The 21,239-nt window shown below is 38.2% G+C and overlaps 1 protein-coding gene across 4 annotated transcripts in view; it reads right to left on the reverse strand.

The window, feature by feature from the left end:
- The window catches only part of RELN (reelin), a 3,085,913-nt gene that overhangs the window by 208,279 nt on the left and 2,856,395 nt on the right, over positions 1–21,239 (reverse strand). For all 4 annotated transcript variants that reach the window (XM_044088524.1, XM_044088525.1, XM_044088522.1 and 1 more), the window contains exon 58: positions 17,431–17,504. In XM_044088524.1, the coding sequence (XP_043944459.1) occupies positions 17,431–17,504 (74 nt within the window). The remainder of the gene's footprint in view (positions 1–17,430; positions 17,505–21,239) is intronic.

Raw genomic sequence — 21,239 nt, forward strand, 5'->3', positions numbered from 1 at the left:
AAGCGCCAAAAGTGAACATCCAATCAAAACACAGAATTCAAGAATGAGCCACATTATCAGCAGCTGAACCAAAAATATGGACATTCCATAACTTTAAAGCATCCACATCATATATAAAGCATATCAAAATATTAATAAAATATACATAAATAAAGAAATGAAAATAAAAACATACTAATGCAATATGTAGTGAAAATAAATCCATAGATGTGTATATAGGTATGTAATAAATAAGCATAACAAGATGACAATCATAAAAATGTATATATACGTCTACTCTATAAGAACATACAACAACAAAAAGTGTCTACCTAAATAAAAAATGTGTACCTAAAAATGGAATGTACATAAATATGAATGTACTGGGCTATTCCATCTAACTTGGGTCATGTTAGGTGGTTCACCTATGAGGTCTTAACCTCCTAAGCTTCAACAGCGGACGTAAAGGGACCTTTCCATTGAGTCCTGGTAACTGATCTGCCCTGAGCTTGATAATCCAGTGTGTGTTTCTCTAGCCTCAGTATAGTTCTCAATGTCTCCTCTTCTAAGTGTTCTGTGTATCTGTTCAAGTATCCTAAACTTGAAGTGATGTGAGGCATGTTCATGTATATGTTTAGCAAGTGCGTTATGTAAATGGCCCTTCCTGATATTATATACATGCTCACGTATCCTGTCCCTCAGGCAACGGTTGGTTTTGCCAATATAAAATGCGGGACAGGATAAATAAACGACATCTTTGGACATACAATCACCTGGTACCCGTATGATGTGCTCCCCTAGTCCCGTTGGGTGCATGAAACTAACATCTGTTGAGATGTAAGAACAGAAATTGCACCTGTTACATGGGTTCATATAGTTCCCATGCCCTGATTGTTGATTAGACGCTGTCTTTGGATAACATAAGATCTGTTTAAGATTTTTCTTATTACGATAGACAAACCTAGGTCTATCACCACTAATCTCCTTGATTTTTGGATCCACCGATAGGACATGCCAATGCTTGACAAAGATGTCCTTTATGTATCCAATATCCTTGGTGTAATAAATGGGAAGGACAACTCGTTGGTCTTGTCCAGACAAAAATGCCCTACCCTGTTCCTCAACGCTATTCCCTGAATAGTATTCTTGAGCTCCATTTGAAAAGTATGGCATGGCTCTGTTTTCTCTAAGGCCCACTATGTCATCCATGCCTTCACTTATGTCCACAGAGCTGTAACTGCGTTCCCTCAGTCTATCCTCTAGGTCCACTGCCCCCGTTTTGTACGCCTCAATGCTAGGTATATACCTAGAGCTTGACCACAATATTCCTGTATACAAATCCAGGATGCATACTATGTCGGTGTAGCAGTGTGTTCCTATGACAGGCTTTGCGGTAAAGACCCGTGTTAACTAGTCCATCAGCTAATTTTTCAACATATACATCTAGAAACGGTATACGTGTCTCTGACCAATCCATAGTAAAGCTTAAAAAGTCAATGGTTGTATTGATCTCGTTGAAAAAATGTTGTAATTGTGCTGACGTGCCCTTCCAAACTAGGAAGAGGTCATCCACAAAACGCCTGTAGAATGGTACATGTTCCTTGTACATAGCATTGTGAAAGAGAGCTCTGTGTTCCCATTCAGCCATGACTAAGTTGGCGTAGCTATTGGCACATGAAGTGCCCATAGCTACGCCATCTCTCTGAAGGAAAATCTTATCCTGACAACAAAACACATTGGACACTAGTACTGTATTCAACAATGTAAGGACTAGATCTACATCTGGACCTGTCATCAACTCCGTTCTCCTTAGGTATGTATCAATCATATCAAGGCCGTCCTCATTGGGGATGACCGTGAACAGTGACTGGACGTCCATGGTAACCCATATGACCTCTCCTGCATATGGACAAGTGCCAATGAATTGGTACAAATCTAACAGGAATTACCTAGTGTCTCTGAGTATGTAGCAGTTGGCTTCAACAACAGGTCTCAATTTACCTTCAACAAATATAGAGAGTGGTTCAGTAGACCACCCTCTACCAGCCACAATAGGCCTCATCGGTGGTACAAGAGGGTCTTTGTGGACCTTTGGCAGGCCCTGGATAACTGGTAAAAGGGGATGTACCACATGTAAGAATTCAAATAATGCTTGGTCAATGGTCTCATCTGTTAATAAATTATTAAGAACGGTCTGTACTCCTTGTATAATGAGGTCAACCCTATTACCTGTGATAGACACGTAAAACCTTTCATCTCCCAACATCTTCATCATATCTTGGTAATATCTGTCAGTATCCAGAACCACTATCCCTCCTCCTTTGTCAGCTGGACGAATAGTAATGTTCCCGTTCTTACTCAAAGTATCCAAAGCCTCTCTCTGTTTAAAGGTTAAATTGTACTTGTGTTTATTACGTGGGCCATACCTTCCCTGCAGCTTGTAAAGATCGTCCTCAACAAGTTTGCTATAGGCTGCAATAAGGGGGTGTGTTGTTGGTATGAAAGTGCTAGGTTTTCTGTAAGTGTGTCTGGATCTATTATCCATCCCATTAAACTGTACTTTCAGTGACAAGTTCCTAATGAATAGTTTAAAATCTCTCAATGTTTCAACATGTTTACTGTATGTGGTCGGAATAAAAGTGAGTCCCTTCGAAAGGACTTGTAACTCATCATCATTCAATTCATAACTGGATAAGTTGAATACCAAACCTATTTCCTCCCCTCCCACATCTTCTTTATGTTCCCATTGTGTTGGCGACTCGGAGATAGTTTCCGTTTCTGACGGCCCCTGCTGACAGAGCGCGTCTGCGCCTCCTTGGTGAACGAACGGATAGGGAAAGGGTTCCTACTATTAAAAGAAGGTGCTGTACTCGAGGTCGGCACACCACTATTATCTGTATTTGAAACATTGTCAATAGAAACTACTGTAGTACTGTTGTTCTTTCTCCGTACTACTGGTTCTTGCAATGTATCATGTGTCTTATCACTAACATTACTATCTGTACCAACATTGCCAGCTGACAAATCATTATTCACTGAAACATCATCAACTTCAGTTAAACCATCTCTCACAGTGTTAATAACATTATTCAAAATGGCTGGATCAGTCACAGTAGCATCATTCAATCTACCCCCCTCTTCTTGGGAAGTAGTAATAACTTGTCCATTGCCAGTCTTATTACGTTGATGGTCCAAGGTAACATAGTTCCTGGGCCAAGTGAAAATATGTCCGACTCTAAAGTCCTCACTGTCTCTCCGTAATTTGTCCCTTTTTTGATTAAATAAACGTCATTCATATTGTAAAACATTATCCAACATTAAGTTAAGTGCTGAGTCAACATAAAGTGCAGGGTAAGCAGCGTAAATTGCTGACTGTTGAGACTGTATGTCACTTCTCAAAACATTTTCAATAGGTTCAAAGTATCTGTTCATTAACCTCATATAATTGAGGCTTACCTCGATGTTTAGTTGCTGCCATTCAAACAGCAACTCTGGATGCAAGGTGGCCGTGGTCGGCATCTTAAGTACTCTGAGTCCTCTGGGAACCAGTCGCCGTTGAATGCAGACCTCAAAATGTTGTCTCTGGGTCTGCATTCGTTTAAGTTTGAACAGATCCATCTCCATCTTTTCTGCGGCTAGGCGTAGACCTTCTCTATCGAAATTTGGCTTCCCTGTTACATCTTGCACAAGTTCACATTCACCAAACATTTCCAGAGGGTTGGACTCGGCTCGTAGGCTGTCGCCCATGCGGTCGAGAACCGGGCGTGACGTCACTGATACTTCCTGCATACTGCGTGGTGTGTAAGGTAATTCAATCTCGTGTTGTGCCCCTCCGATCATGCCCCCAGGCGGAAAACAAAGCTAATGGTAAAGTCAATCAATAAAAAACGAATCCGTCCCGAGTAAATGCTCTAAGTTAGCAGCAAAAATACCTCAATAAAAACTTGTTGTTAGAGCAAGGCAATGAAGGGGTTCACCAATAATTCCGCAATCAATTAACTCGACTGATGTACAAACACTCAAACGTAGTCCAAAGATAAAAGCAAAGTATTTATTATAAATAAAAGCTTCTTCAGACCTTAATATAAACTACAAACATCAATACTACTTAAATACTTAAAAAATAAGCGCCAAAAGTGAACATCCAATCAAAACACAGAGTTCAAGAATGAACCACATTATCAGCAGCTAATTGGCTTAGCTGCTGATAATGTGGTTCATTGATTGACATAAACAGTATAGTTTAAAATACTTTAAGTACTATAAGAGAGTAACCTTAAATAGCAACTAAAATTAATACTATCATTGAGTCCAGGGAAATTGAGCGCATCCAATTTTAGTTGCCAACACAAAACAAAACAGACGACTTGATTTTTGTTTGGAATGGTGACATCAATGACGTACAAGATTTCATATCCTACATTAACAGGACTGCTGATTTTTTCCGTTTTACCTACGTTTATAGAACAGATGAAATTAATTATTTAGATGTTACAATCAGGAAGAACATGGAATTATGTGGTTTTGTCAGTGACCTTTATAGAAAACCCACCTATTGTAACCATTTTTAATATTATGAGAGTTGCCATCAAGAACATGTTAAACGGGGAGTCATAAAAGGTCAATATGTTAGGATTTCACGGATGGTTAGTTTGGACGTTGACTACCACTTACAGTGTGATATTTTAAGGGACATGTTCCTGGCTAGAGGCTATCCTGCTGCTTTAATTGACCAGGTACATAAAGAAGTTCAACAACTACGACAGAATGGTAGGTTTAAACCACTACTTATAAAAGAGGATAGTGAACACAACCCTATAGTGGAACAACTCAGAGCAAGCACAGATAATACTAAATACGCTTGTTCATTTTTAACAAATTTTTCTCTTATCAGTACATTTATGATATATTGAAGAAAAACTGGCATGTGTTTCATGGACAAGGTAACATCTTAGATAAACTGGGTTTTGAACCCCTGTATTATTTTCAAAAGAGGTTTTACTATTAAAGACCTTTTAGAAAAAGAAACACAAAACCCCTGCTTTAAAGGGTACAAGGGTACCAGGAAATGTGTTTTTGTACACAGTGTAACTTAACTTTATTTATTCTTTGTACAAATATGGTACGGATTAAAAATATTGTAATTAAACCCAGAGGGAGTTTTTCTTGTTACACTAAAGGTGTGGTTTATGCTGCTCTATGTACCAAGTGCAGTGGGTTCTATATTGGTAAAACAAAAAGACGTTTTAAAGAAAGGATTTATGAGCACTGTAGAGACATAAGAATGGGGAATATTACTAATGCCCTTTGTAAACATTCTGCTGATTTTCCCGGGCATGATTTAAAATTTTTAGTGTTAGAACAGGTCTTAGAAATCCCTAGGGGTGGACTGTGGAATGATTGTCTTGAGTTCAGGGAATTATGTTGGCAACTAAAATTGGATGTGCTCAATTTCCCTGGACTCGATAGTATCAATTTTAGTTGCTATTTAAGGTTACTCTCTTATAGTACTTAAAGTATTTTAAACTATACAGTTTATGTATTTGTTTTTTATGATTAGAAATGTGATGTTTATTTAACCTGCTTCATTTATTTTGTATTTTGGCTTTTGCCACCTAGTCATGTGATCTACTTTAGGTATAAAAGGCTGCTTGTGTGTCTTTCAACTTGTTCTGATGAAGTCAGCTGATTAGACTGACGAAAGTGCTTAACTTGTGTTTTGTACGAATAAACACTTGATACGTTGGGATTTTCGTGTCTGTGGATTCTTTCCTTTTGGAGTGATTGATTAGCACCACAGAACCTAGGGCAAGGGAATGGAGCAGTCTTTCTGACACCTCACATACTGTCCTCAGTTAAAGAAAAGATCTGGATGGGGCAGTATGCTGATATCTTTGAATTAATTTATGTGGAAGGGGTTCGGTGCTTGTTGCAATTAGGAACTGCAAATAACAAAGATCTTTTGGCAGGTTTAACTGCTTTGGGGTGGAGGAGAGTAGGTAGGCTGTGACCATGAACATGGAAAAATTGGATGTTAGGATTTGTGTATTATATGGCAGTTTGTTTGTTGAAAGATATTGCCTGGGTCCTGCCACTCTCGGAGTATTTTCTCACGATCCAGGTAATGCTTGGTTATGGTACAATCAGAGGTTTCATAAGTGAAAAGCAGTCATTCAGTCACTGCGTTGGGAGGTCATGCACCCTGACATGTGGCTAGCCACTTTGATGGATTGTTTTGGTGCTAGTAGCAGAAGAGGTAAGTTAGGAATGGAAGTGGCGAGGATGTGTTGGGCCTTTACTGCAAGGTGGTGCTCGTGGGTGGCAAACAGGTTCTCGCACACTTGTTCAAAGTGTGTGGAAAGACATCCAGCTGTGCAGTGTGGCTGGCAGGAAGGAAATGCAGTCAGTCCAAGTTCACTTTCAACCATTTTGGGTGGGTTACCTTCTTTGTTTCAGGGATTTCAAAGATTGCAAGGTAGGGTGAATTTTCCTAGGCAGAGAGGGAGGTGTCCTTTTGGGTGACAAGGGGGAGACCAGGGGATGCATTCTCCCATTAAGCACAGGTTTTGTGGTATATGCTCAAGCGGTTTCCTGACTTAGCAGTTACAGAGGAGTTAATTAATGGATTTTATTGTTTTTTTTCTATTAAAATCAAGGGTGGGAGGGTGGAGTAGTCTGTAAGAATCTGTAGTCAGTGTGGGGAAAGGAAGATATCTTGAAAGGTTTGGCAGAGAAGGAATGGTGGGAGGGTAGATTATTGGGCCCTTTTGGCAGTTTTAAGATTTTGACATTAGGTCTGGTTCCTAAGAAGTCGGCAGGTGAATTTTGATTGATTCACCATTTGTTTTACCCTGAAAGGAACTCCATTAACAATTTTATTTCAGTAGAGGATGGCAAGGTGGGTTATGCATCTTTGGATGATGCAGTGCATGTTATTTGGGGTTTAAGGATCCATGGTTGATGAAGGTGGATATTAAATCCACATTTTGACTTTTACCGGTACAGGAGGAAGAGTGGCCATTGTTAGGCATGGTGGTTGGAAGCAAGTTTTATTTTGACAAGGCTATTCCAATGGGCTGCTCGGTAGCCTGTGCTACTTTTGAGAAGTTTAGCACTGCACTCCACTGGATTTGACAGCAGGGGGTGGACACTCAGATGGAGTTCCATTACCTAGACAACTTCCTTATAGTAGGTAAGGGAGTTGGGGGTGCACTAGAAGGTATGTGGCAGTTTTTGGGGATGTGTGAAGAACTGGGCGTACTGTTGGCTAAGTGGAAGCTGGAAGGTCTGGCTAAGGCACTGCTTTTTTTGGGTTTGTTAGTGGATGTGGAACGTGGATTGTTTTGTTTACCAGTTGAGAAGATAATATATTTGAAGGAAAAGATTGGATGAGTGAGATTCAAAGACAAGGTGCAGATTAAGGATGTCTTGAAGCTGTTAGGGCTTCTGAATTCTGCATGTTGGGCAGGTCACTTGAGTTGTACCTATTGTAGGTCTGTGGTCTTTTTGTTTGCTTACCAGTCCTTCCCCAATGATTGCCTTCCCCCTTTGTTAAAAAGGGGGAAGGCAATCATTGGGGAAGGACTGGTAAGCTGGTACAGGTGTATTTAGCACTTTGGTCGTCCTTCTTAGAGTAATTTCCTTTTGGCAGATGGACTGGGTTGATGAAGGAGAATTGCAATTGTTCACAGATGCAGCAGGGCTATTGGTATGGGAGCATTTTTTGGCGGGGAATGGTTTGCAGCCCATTGACTGGCAGATTGGAAGGATGAATTGGAGAAATATAACACCTTTTTAGAGTTGATGCCAATTTGGGCAGTGTCTATGGTTTGGCAGGAGTGTTTGATGAGAAAAGGCATTATTTTTCATTTGGACAATATTGCAGTAGTGCAAGTTTTACAGGTTAAGACAGTGAAGTCTGAGTTTTTATTGTTAGTATTACGTAAGTTAGTTTGTTGATTCATTTTTCTTTCACAGGTGTGCATGTAGCAGGTACTAATAATGGGATTGCTGACAGTTTGTCTTGTTTTCAGTTTTCCACGTTTCATCAGTTAGCTCTGAAGACAGCAGGTGAGCAGAGGGTGTTACCAGATAATGTGTGGCAAATTCAGCTGAAGTAACACGATGGTTGGTGCAGCAATTTTGGGGAGCATCTACCAGGAGGGCCTATGGTAGGGCATTACATGATTTTGATAAAATTGCTTTACAGCTCCATCAGCAAGTCAGTAAATGAAATCAGTACATGATATGCACTATTAAAAATAAACGGCACTTACCCTCTTATTCTTTTACTTGGTGCTTTTATTTGATTTTATTTGTATGAGCTAACTTCTTTTTGTTTTTGCCATTGTATTTACTATATGTATTTACATTCCTTCTAAAGTTTCAGAATCTTAATAAACTTGAACTTGACAGATGTGGCTTGGTAGCTTCACCTGCTTACCAAAGTTAAATTAAATACTTCATTCTCTGTGTAGCCCATGATAAACTGCATCACTTCTACTTTACCCTCATTGGGTAAAGTAGGAAAGAAAGTGTGGTGTAGTCCCTGTATTCCATGCACAGCACCATCAGTGAAGGTTGTTTGAGTACTGTTTCGGTGACTGGCAATGTTGTGAAGAAAATTTACTGAAAGCCACTGCCAGCATGAGTAATGTTTGCCATGTACCCCACTGCTGTGTGACCATGCAGTTTGTATATATACAAATAATTTTGTTTTTATTTACTCTGTTACCTTTGTCAGCTACTACTGACCACCACTAAACATTAGGCTGCAACTGATTCACTTGACACTTTTTTTCAAACAAGAACTGTCACCCAGATATGTGGTCTCTCTCTCTCTCTTCCCAGCCTTGCAATAAATTAGGAGAATTCTCAATTATCAATTATTGGTAGTATAAACAGGGTGTGGTAGGGCAGCTTAGATCGATTGTAATTCAAGGAACCACTTATGGTGATTAAATGATCTCTTTACTCTGAAACATTGCTACCTTTCTTATCTTGTATTTTGACCTGGTGTTTCTCTTACACTCATCACTTTAATAAGAGTATGCTTTGCTTTCTGGCATTTATATGAAGAAGTAGTTATGACTGGCAACGATCACTTCATAAATTTTGTGCAGCAGCTGTACAGATTTTTATTTAATAATTGAGTTTGTTAATTAGGGTAGGACACTGACTCACTTGAAACATTTTCATTTACAACCCAGAGACAGATAAATTAAAAATAAAAATGTTGAACACATCATCATAATAGTTAAGTACATAAAATGATTAAATTAACTTTGAGCATACATCTACAGTAGATTAAACAGGAATGCAAATATAATGAAATCGTTACAATCACAGTACTATTCACAAAAGAGCAAGTTTTTATCATAGAACCTATTTACAACACAGATAGAACAGCTATTGATGTAGGCAAGTTTGGTGGAAAGAGGGGAGATTGAGGAAGATGAGGGGAGAAAAAGTAGGTGACATAAAAGACAAGTAAGGAGGTAGTTAAGGAGGAAGGATGAAAGTAGTAAAAATGTAGCTTAGAGGTATAATAGGTTTGGTCAAAAGTGTAAACAGTGTGCTGCCTGTTTACACAATGCAAAGGTTGGCATGGCACGGGTTAATAAGTGAGGCTGGCTGTTAGATTATTCCCCAACTGGGAAAGCACCTGTGCTTCTTTAAATCTAAATGGACTTTTGGGTAGGTTGAGGTGGCTTTTATTTGTGGTGGTAGTGATTTCATATTTTGGGAGTTAGCACTGAAAAAGCAGTGTTCTGTGGAGTGTAGCTTATTCTGAGAAGTTTGAAGGTTAGAAGTCATTTGAAAGATGAATCTTAGGTTGTTACTGGCAGATCTTTCTGATAGCCTTAAGGCAAATAAAGGGGGAAATGAGGTCCTTTATGAATAATCTTTTCTTGTTTAATCCACATACACTGAATAGAAAATGACATTCTGAAAGTCGCAAAACATGAAAACATTTTTTTGCAAGGGGAAAGCGCATGTACACCCTTTGAACTATATAACACCAAATGTCAAACACAAAAAATGCGACAAACGTCTAAATAATGAAAAAAAGAAAAATATTAGCAGCTAAAATATTGACTACACCAAATACAATTTCAAAGACAGTCTCCTAACAAGATAAACTAACAAAAAGAAAATGTTTCTGCAGGGGGGACAAGCACCTCCATGCATCTCCCTTACTGTCCAGACTTAAATATATCAACTATATGCTGCACCATCTTGAAGAAGGAGATGTCTCCTACAGACTGCAATAACTGCAGTGCACAAAACACCAGAAATAACTCAGTACAACTACCCTAGCTAGACCAGTAAGTAAAAAACATTTATTTAACTCACTCAGAGGATATACCCATTGTACAAATGTTTAACTTTAATATATGAGCAATAATTTTACTTTGAATTCAACATAAAGCAAAGAGCAAAATACAGTCAACCATCTCACATTTTGACAGTTTGTACCACACACACACACACACACACACACACACACACACACACACACACACACACACACACACACACACACACACACACACAAAACACACACACTCTTCGTACCTGTCCCTGAGTTGTCTGCCCTTCCCTATATCTCATTTTGCAAGTTGTATTACTAGTATCTGCTGGTTCCCCCACACCCTGATCTCCATACTAGTTTAAGTGCCATTAAGTCATAATGATTTAGTGCACTTTCTGCTGTCTGGTATATCCCTCCACCCCTGAACTCTGAAATACTTTAAATGCCCTGACAGAACTAATATAGTATCTTTGGTGACTAGGTGCCTCCTCCCACTGATCTCTGTACTACTTAATATGCTGATAGATGTGAAGTGGTAAAGCATGTAATGATGATCTACACATGTGAGCAATTTCATGAATTGCTTGGTGTGTAGATGTCTTCCTCGAGGAGGTTCTAGGAAAGTGAGCACATAGCTAATTAGCATATGCTTTTTCCCAAGACTACCCCATTAGCATACAGCACAGCCATGGAGACAACCCTAAAAGAGCTGCACATCTTTGTGCTAGAGTGATGTTCCACACCATGTTAGGGCTATCTCTGAATTCTAAAAGGTTACTTCAACATGGACATAAGGTGTGTACTCTGAGGTAACCTTTACGAATACCCCCCCTTATATTACTAAAATCCCTTTCTCTAATAGTACCACTTCCAAGATTACACTTGATCTTGGTTTTGTTGCTGGGGTTTACCAATATCAGGGATGTCGGGTGGAATACGCACTGTACTGATTTCAGTACAACTTATTTAGAAGAGGGGGAAGCTTTTTAACTAAAAAAAAAAAAAAAAGCATTGGCTCTTTAAGGATGCTTGCTGGGTGTTGTGGTGAAGGCAAATGGGAGCTGACGTCATGTCCGGCTGGCTGCGAGTGGGAAATTAGCTTGAATGGAGCAATCGTTAACAGATAGGAGTGCGAGCGGGAAACAGATCAGGAAAGTATGGAGCAATCAGGTAAGGAGAGTATGTGTGAAACAGATCGGGCTTGAATGGAGCAATCGTTAACAGATAGGAGTGCGAGCAGGTAATGGATCAGGTAAGGAGAGTATGTGTGAAATGGACCAGGAAATTGTGTGTGTGTGTGTGTGTGTGTGTGTGTGTGTGTGTGTGTGTGTGTGTGTGTGTGTGTGTGCGCGTGTGTGTGTGTAAATGCCCCCACATAATACAACAAGTGTTTAAGCTCAAACCCTGTACCTTTGCTTCAGGGTAAGAAGAGCCTAAAGTCCCTAACCACCACCATTTCTGAACTTTGTTCAGATTTTAATTTTAACAGTTGTGAGCTATGGTGAGAACTGAAGTTGTATTCCCCAGTTGTGGTGAGAAGTGAGAAGTGAAGTTGTATTCCCCCATTACTATTTTTGTTGTTTGTCCAGGTTTTTTGTGCTAAGGTGTGAAGTGAGAACTGAATTTGTATTCCCTCATGATTGGCTTTGTTTGTCCAGGTTTTTTGTGCTAAGAGGTTGAGAGCTATCTAATAGCCATTAAGTTTCAGTCTTCCTATTTTTCAAACTGCTGATTTAGCATAGTGGTATGTTGCTCTGACTGTAGTGTATATGGTTCTGAGTTCAAGACATGCATGGTGGTAACACAGCATTTTATTCTAGCAACTTTCCAAAATTATACAAGCAATGTTTAAAATGTGTCCCTGGTTTTTGTGCTTTTGTCCCCCCCCAATAAATGTTGGCTTTTTCCAGATTTCTTGTGCTGCAAAGTTCAGAGATACAGCTGAGTGTCGAGTACATTTTACAAGGAGCTGAGAGCTGCAGGGGAACTAAAGTTTAGTGCTGCTTATGCTGAGTCTGCTTATAATGTTAATAGCACAACAGGTAGAGAACTTGCTTTTGATGCAGAAGGCTGTGGGTTCTTCTCCCACAGTAGGTAGTTGCATTGCTGATACTGTACTGTGTTGTAAAGGGGGGTGGATGCTGTAGTCCTTTTTGGCGAAGATATCGAGTAGTAACTATGAACCTGTTATCAGTTTGCCATCCATTCCCTATTGCAATATTACTAGTATATCACTTTTTTAATGCAACATAGGCAATTTATTCCTCAAGGGCAACAGTCACTTTATTTGTAGATGAAACAATGAAATATAAAGTTGTTTTCTAGCAGCAGCCTCTTCATTAGTTACAGATTTCTTTAATGTGGAATTGTGTAGATGGCTTTTACTAGTTAAGAGATTGTGCATATTTACTGATACTGGTGGACTGTAGAAGTTTGAGTAGACTTTTATGATGGAAATGTTCTGAATTGGGCTGTTTTGTCATTATTGGTGCATGCATTTTGTTTCATTGTTTACTGGAAAAATGTTCAAAACAATAAATTTAAAATGCTCTCTAACAACTATACTGTATTGTACAAGGAATATAATTTAATACAATCAGGAAGGTGTATCAAAGAGCACGTGTATGTTCCATGTGCAAGGGGCCTATGATTTGAAAACAGCACAAAGTTAATCTTTATCTGCCACTGGCAAAATGTATTTTCTTTGAATGTGGGTTTCAATGCTGTTTCGATGAATGTGACTTTCAAGGGCAGAGAAGTTTTAATGCTAAGTCTAGTTTCATTGTGAGACTGCATTGCTTTGTTTAGCAGATATTTATTGGTGTTCGTGCTGTAAAATGCAAAATAAAACTTTTCTGGCAAATCATTTAGGAATGAAGTCACTAAATAATGACAGACATTAAGTTACAGACGTCATAACCTTCAGAAAAATGCATACTAAAGCAAGACCTGTTATTCTATCAACTGTCTTAAGTTTATACAAGATCAATTTTTAGTACTGTTTGTATGTTCCCCCAATATATTTGACCTTGTCCAGATTTCCTGCATTAAGAGGTTGAGAGGTACATGCAAATAAATCGCTTTATAGAATTAGGAATATCCAAACCTCTCAACTGTCCCCACTTTTGGCTCAGAATGTTGCTCCCCCTAATAATCCCTCCGTAAAATAGCAATTTTGGAAGAAAACGTGGAGGCTTTACAATTATAAATAACTAATGATCAGAGTTATACATTACTTTTATTTCAGAAATGCATGTAGATTCTCTAATTTTGTCAGCTGCTCAAGTTAACAGTGCTCATATTAAAATGGTGTCCCTTCTTTGTCAGGTTCTCAACTGTATTGTCTGGCAATTTTATATTTTTTCATCACATTTTTGGTCCGTTTTTCATAAAATTGTGGTTTTCTGGCAAATTAGTGGCAAATCATTAAAGACTGAAGTTAGAAAATAATGGCAGACATTTGAGTTTCAGATTTCATACCTTTCAGAAAATTCGTACTACTGCAAGACCTACTACTATTCTATTATCTTTCTAAATTTATAAGGGCAATATTTAAAAAAAATGTCTTTATTTTTGGGCCTTTGCTTCAGTTTTATTTATGGGTTTGTTGCTGTAAGAGGTTGAGAGGTATGCGTGTGTGTGTGTGTGTGGTAGGTAGCATACCTCTCAACTGTCCAAATTTTGCAGAATGTCCAGATTTTTGCCCCATATTTTTTGCCTGTTCCTCATAAATTTTGTGATTTTCTAGAAAATCATTGAAGGCTGAAGTTGCTAAATAATGACACATTTGAGTTTCAGACTTCATGTCCTTTAGAAAAATTCATACTAGCACAAATCCTTTTATTCTAGCAACTTTCTCATACTAGCACAAATCCTGTTATTCTAGCAACTTTCTAAGCTCACGAGAGCATTATTTAATATCTGTCCCTGTTTATTTTAGGCTTTGTCCATATTTCTTGCACTAAGAGGTAGGTTGGGTGTGTGTGTGAATGAAACACCCTAGTTAGGGGTAGCAGGTGGTTAGTAATTTACTCAAGCTCAAAACCTGTACCTTAGTTACAGAAAACAAAAGCCTGAATCCTCTACCCCAACTACCATGCTGCATTTTTCAAAGAACTGACTTTCAGGTTCATTTTCAATTCAAGGAACCGAGTTTGAGTGAATCTATACTATATTACTGAAGAGGCATTACAGCAAATGCCTCTTCATCGATACTAAAAGAGCGAACCATGAATTACGAGAATGGCCGTAGCTTGGCTGAGGAGGGGGGTAGCAGTTTGAGAGCTGTTAGTACAAATTTGAAAATCCTAGCTACACCCCTGACCAATATAGGACATTTTGTTTTGGGGGGGGAGAAATATATAATGTGTTATGATTTGCTCTTAGTTGTAATTCACAGTTTTATGAGTCTCTGTTTTGTGGTGTTCTTTTTTGTATTTAACCTTTCATGATCAAATAATGTGTGTGTGTGTGTGTGTGTGTGTGTGTGTGTGTGTGTGTGTGTGTGTGTGTGTGTGTGCACACATGTAACTCGAAAGGTAGAATGCACACTTGGTAAAAGATTTTTATGGGTGTAAAAAAAGAGAGAATGCACAAATGATTGATTACTCATTTGAGGGAATCATATATGGTTGAATTTTATTTTATACAGTGTAGGTAAGCAGGAGTATGCAGGAAAATTAATGTTTGAATGAAAAGTGGTTGTGAAGGTGTGCAAGACTGTTATGGCAGTTGTTATGAATATGCAAGTGTTCACAAGTTAAGGTAAGAAGTCAGAGGTTAGGGTAACAGTAGGGGTTGGATAAGGGGATATAGATTCAATGTTGTGCATGTTTTGTGTTGTCTGTGTTCTGAGTCCTTTTGTCTTGAGTAGTGGTACCGTTAGGAAAAGGTTTAGTAATGTAATGTGTAAGGTTAGAGGTAGGGGCAGGAGTACGGTGAGGGTAACAAGATCCTTTCACATGTGTAAGATGGTGCGGGGGCAAACCTTAACCCTACACAATACATTAGTAAAAACTCTTTTGCTAACTGTATCAGTACCAAGATTACACTTTATCTCAGTTTTGCAGCTGTGGTTTACTGATATAGAGCTTTTTTAGTTGTGAGAAAAGTATTCAATGTTTATGATTCATCCTTATGAGTCATTCAGTGTTTAGTGATTCTCTCTCTTTTTTGAGGTTTCAGCCTTTTGTGATGTTTTATATATATATATATATATATATATATATATATATATATATATATATATATATATATATATATATATATATATATAGAACCACTACTAAATCCCAAAAACCCAAACTACTGACGCCCAAAATCCCGAGACCAAATACCCGAAACACTAAAATATCAAAATATCAAAACCGAGAAATTCAAACAACCGAAAGCTACACTCAACATACACCACACACATACACATACACACACCGTCCCCCAGAACACAAACACACAAACCTAAACTACAGCTGCACCCCCCACACCCCCCTACTTAAATATTCTAACTCCAAGGTCACACTACATACACAAATGCATGAAACACCACCACACACCTACATTCCCCTCGCACATACACATCACAGTCACAACACACACTTACACACTAAACCTTAACCAACACATTTAAACATAGATACTTCCCTGACTTTCAACCATATTGCAACACCAGAAGTGCGAATGTCAAACTCCCAACGATCGGGATTTTGAAATTTACACTTCTGGTCTTTTGGTAATTAGGGGTTTCGGCTATATAGTCTTGAAAGTTTGAAATTCGGTATTTCAAACTTTCGAGATTATGTAGTGATTCCATATATATATATATATATATATATATATATATATATATATATATATATATATATATATATATACATACACACACACACATATATAGTATTAACTACAACATGGCGCAATCTCAGAGAGCAGGGAGAAAGTAAAGAACAAGACACACACCTTCTTGCCTTTGAGTCTGGCTATCATGGCAGGACAGCAGCAATCTTTTACCTTTGATGTTCTGATCATCAGTCAACTACTTGTTTACATACAATAGTGCTCCCAGGAAAGTGTCCATGCTTAAAGGTTTGCAGACTAATGATGCCATTAGGATTATGGACCTTTGTCTGACTGGGAGCCAGTTAGCTTTTGCTAGGACAGATCAGTGATGTTTTCTTTGAGATAACAGGGTTATAAGTCTGCAGATATTATTTGATGTATTTTTGGGGTTTGGTTAAGTTCTTTTTTGTGGCTTTAGCAATGATAATAAGTTCATATTCTAATTATGAAAGGAAGACTTCTTTGTCTATAGCTATTATACCTTCTGAAGAAAGACAAATGGGAAATATTTTTTAACCAGAAGAGTAGTTTGTTCATCTTGGGTCTAGTTATGGGTTTGGCATTTAAGTTAAGGCTTTTTGAGCCATATTCACAGTTATCAATAATGCTGGATAATTTCATTTGGATTTTGAACCCTATGGAGAATAGCCCAATTGTTTTGTTATTTTGGCTAGTCTTTGTGGTGTACAAAATAGCATGCCCATGGTGTTATATCTATATACTGTTTTTTTTATTTTATTTTTTTAGTAGTACCTCAGGGAGACAGACTGTGCCATTAAAACAAAGCTAAGAAAATAATCAACTAACAAGATTAAGACATTAAAAGAATGTTATTCTTTAAGATCTTGATCAGATCAGTACTATAACCAACAGAGCATGTGGTATTCAATGCTATAGCACAAGAATAACATAGGCAGATTCAAATATTTTCATTTCACTGTTAAAGGCTATAAACTAATCTGTTTGATAAGCATTTAAATGCAATTGTAGGGAAAATACACTGCAAAATACTGTTATTCACCTAGAAATACATATAGATCATAACTATGCTGCTAAATAGTATACTGCAAACTTCACACACTAAAACATTTTTTAGGTAATATATAATGCAGTCATTATCCAATAAAGATTGTAACAGAAAATCTATAGCACACATTAATACTGCAGTGTTTCCTGACAGACTCTGATGTATGCAGGTAAGGATTACACATTTTATGCAGAACATTTCTTCCTCGGAGACAGAAATGAAAAAAGGGAATGTGTATTATCTATATGAATAGAGAGAATGACTTTTGCTTTACCTTGCATCTTTAGTGTATTCCAGATGTACAGAGTGGAGATCCCCACAGGAATCAACATCACAGCCAACTACAATCTGAAGGAACATACATACAGAGTTAGAAATGAACATAAGTTAATGGGAAAGAATATTGTTTCAGGTGCCTCACTAGCAGATATTACTTGAATATCTGTGTAAAATATATCACAGATAGTGCAGTAGTATCTTTACTGTTCTTAACAATTGTTAGTGGAGTATATGTGTGAAATTTATGGAAACTTTTGCTATACAGTCATTCTTTTTAACATTTATTACTCAAGTAACTGTTTAACAGGGTCTATGTCAGAACAACGAAAAATCAAACTATCAAACGCTCACATGAGCGAATAATCAGGAACTCAAAATTGCTATTGTAGGGGGCTGCGCCCCCCATACCCCCCGCTAAATATATATTTCTATTCCGAGATCGCACTACAGTGAGGAAAGGGCAAATATTCCAATCTTCACTCTACTGCATTCCCAAAAAATCAATATCGAATTCCTGATTTTTTGCTCATGTGAGCGCTCGATATTTTACGTTTTCGTCGTTCTAAAGTAGACCCGTTTAAGATATATGGTACTTAAATCAGACATTCAATTTTATATTTTTACTCGAATATCTGTGTAAAACCTATGGCAACTACTGTAATACAAGTCCATTGTTGAGCTTAGCAGTTTTATTGCTTATTTCTGCAAAGGATGAATGCAACCACTACACATTTCATTTGTATCATTTATATAATCAAAGAGTATGCAAAATTGCACTTACCCATGACAGTAGATGTTCACATTCCTCACTGCTGCAGTAGCCTATGAGTTGTGTCTTATCAAAGACAAAGCAACTGACCAGCTTCCAGAAGATCTGGCTCCCACCCATATCTTCACTTTGACTGCTGATTAGTTAGCCCTATTGAGTGAAATCAGCACCGTGTAGAATTCTTAAGGATTTTCTTGCCCAAAAGTAAAGAAGGAGTGTTCTCCTCCTGAACGTCTAAAAGATATAAACAATAACAAATACCTTTATATTCCAACAACTAACTATAAATGGAAGTAGGGGATGATGGGTGGGTAGGGTTACTCCAGCAATGAGGAATTTGAACATCTACTGTTATTTGTAAGTGCAATTTACACAACTGTACTAGGTTCATCATTCTCATTGTTGCACCTATGGGTTGATTACCAAAGCCTATCTGAAGGACAAAGGATATGGATCCAGAAGCCCTGGAGAATGGTCCTAGCAAAACCTGCCCTCGACACAGAAAAGGAATCAGGTTTGTAATGCTTTGTAAAAGTATGTACAGAGGACTACATAGCTGCCTCTACAATATTCCTAGAGTTCTCCCCTTTCCAAGTTGCCATCAAAGATGCCAAGGCTCTAGTAGAATATGTCTTAATATTGCCCAGTACAGGTTTACAGTGGTGGGAATAACAACGGGCAATAGCTGAGGACAACCATCTTAAAATAGTCCATTTTGATATGGGGTGTCCTTTCTTTGTCCCAGCATAAGAAACAAATAGCTGATCTGCTTTTCTAATGGACTTAGTTCTGTGAAGACAGTACCTAAGCTGCCTATGCATATCCAGAGTATGTAGAATCCTTTCTTCCAGGTTCTTGTGATCTGAGTAAAAAAATTGGAGATTGATGGCTTGACTGACAGTAAACGTTGAAACCGGCAACCACCTTTATAAGAGGGTTTGGTTCTTAATGACACCCTACCTCCTATTAAAAAAGATGGCACATAAGGCTAACTTACCATGAGAGGTTGCAACTCAAATAGTATTCTTGTAGATTTCAAAGCAAAGAGAAGGACAGCCATGAAATATACCTGAACTCTGCTTGATAAGCAGGTTCAAATGGAGACATGGTTAACTTTTCCGGCTCAAAGTTAAGATCACAAGTAGCAGAAACCTGTTCACATAAAGGTATCAGGCATGTTCAATTGTCTGTTTTTAAAGGATACAAGCATATCTATTTGAGGTGTCCCAAACAATTGGATGAATTTCTGGAAGCTCCCTTCATTCAAATTCCATTCATGAGGGTCTGTCCTCATCTTGCTCAGCTTGTCTGCCACTATGCTTTTCCTTGAAGGAATGTAAGATGCTTGGAGGATTAAAGAGTCCTGTAGATCTACCTCTCAAGCCATCACAGCCAGCCTACACAGAGGGTATGACCTGGTACTCCTGTGTTTGTTTATGTACCACATCTCTGCAGTGTTCTCTGTAATCACCTGAAGATGTTATGGTGACCATAGATAATGAAGATATTTAAGGCGTAGATCACAGTCAACATCTCTTTGACATTTATGTCCTTTGATCTGTCTGAGGAGTTCTACAGACCTTGCACCTTTACCTCCATTGAAACTGCTCCCCAAGCAAACTCTGAGGTGTCTGTGCTCACAGACTAGCTTGGGGCTTGAGGAGAAAATGGTAGACCTGGATTTGCCACTGCTCAACACTGTAGTTTCTTTTTGACAAAATCCAAAATTGGAATGTAAAATCCCAGGAGAATGCAAATGTTGGGTCCTTGTGTTTTTTTGAAAACACTGAATCTTTCTCACATGTAACCTGGCTACAGGAATCATGAGAATCATAGAAACCATGATCTCTAGGAACCTGAGTTACTCTCTTGGCTGAAGTCTGAAACTGATTGGAGAAGCTCAGGAAAGTTTCCCAATAAAAATCCACCATCTCCTGTGGCAGAAAACTTTTTTTGTTGACAAATGTCTAGAAGACACTCCATTAAGACAATCCTATATGATGGGATCAAGGAGGAATTCTGAACATTAATTTGGAATCCCAGATAGGTTAGAAGAGAAGAAACTCTACATTTGAGAAAAGACTCTGCAAAGATAAGTAAATAATCTAAAGAAAAAAATATGTGAATGGCATTCAGTTTGCAATCAGTGATGACTGGAGTTAGATACTTTCTAAACACCTTTGGAGCTGTAGATAACCCAAAGGTAATGCAGAGAACTGATAATGTGGTCCAAACACAGAAAAGCTAAGACATTTCCTGAAGTCTGTGGATACGAGGATGTGATGATAGGCATCTTTTAGAATGTTACTATAAAACTCCCTTAAGGAATGAGAGGTAATAAATTTGAAAGGGCCGACATCTTGAATTTTGGTTCTTTCACATACAGATTTGAAAAAAAAAGATCTAGAACTATTTTTCAAGAAAGCTCTCTTTTCAGAGCTGAATGATGAATGACAGGTTTATTACAGGCAGCATCAAATACATCCTCCAAAGCTGACTTATTACAGTATAATGAGGCATTGGTTCTATGACTCTTAGGTTAAGTAAGTGCTGAAGAACATTTAAGAAAAAACTGGTTCTGAGGATGGAGAGGAACTCCCTTGAAAGGTGGCATACCTCAACTGTCCAGATTTTAATGAAATGCCCAGATTTTTGTCTCATATTTTTTGGTCTGCTTCTCATAAAGTAAATGGTTTTCTAGCAAATCATCGAGGACTGACGTCACTAAATAATGACATACATTTCAGTTTCAGACTTCATACACTTCAGAAAATGCATGCCAATACAAATCCTGTTATTCTATCAACTTTCTAAATTTAGAAGAATATTTAAAATCTGTCCCTATTTTTGGGCCTTTGTCTCCCCATTATTTTAGGCTTTGCCCAGATTTCTTGTGCTTAGAGGTTGAGAGGTATTTTTTATCCAGTGCTGACACCCTGTTGAAGCACTTTTAGCACCCAGGAGTCTGAAACAATTTGTTCACAAAGGAGAATGCAGAGAGGCAGTTTCTGGGACAGCTTTAGAGAGAGAGGGCG

The sequence above is a fragment of the Protopterus annectens genome, chromosome 11.part0 (genome assembly GCF_019279795.1).
Source record: "Protopterus annectens isolate FY-2018-M chromosome 11.part0, PAN1.0, whole genome shotgun sequence".
Classification (NCBI taxonomy): Eukaryota; Metazoa; Chordata; order Ceratodontiformes; family Protopteridae; genus Protopterus; species Protopterus annectens.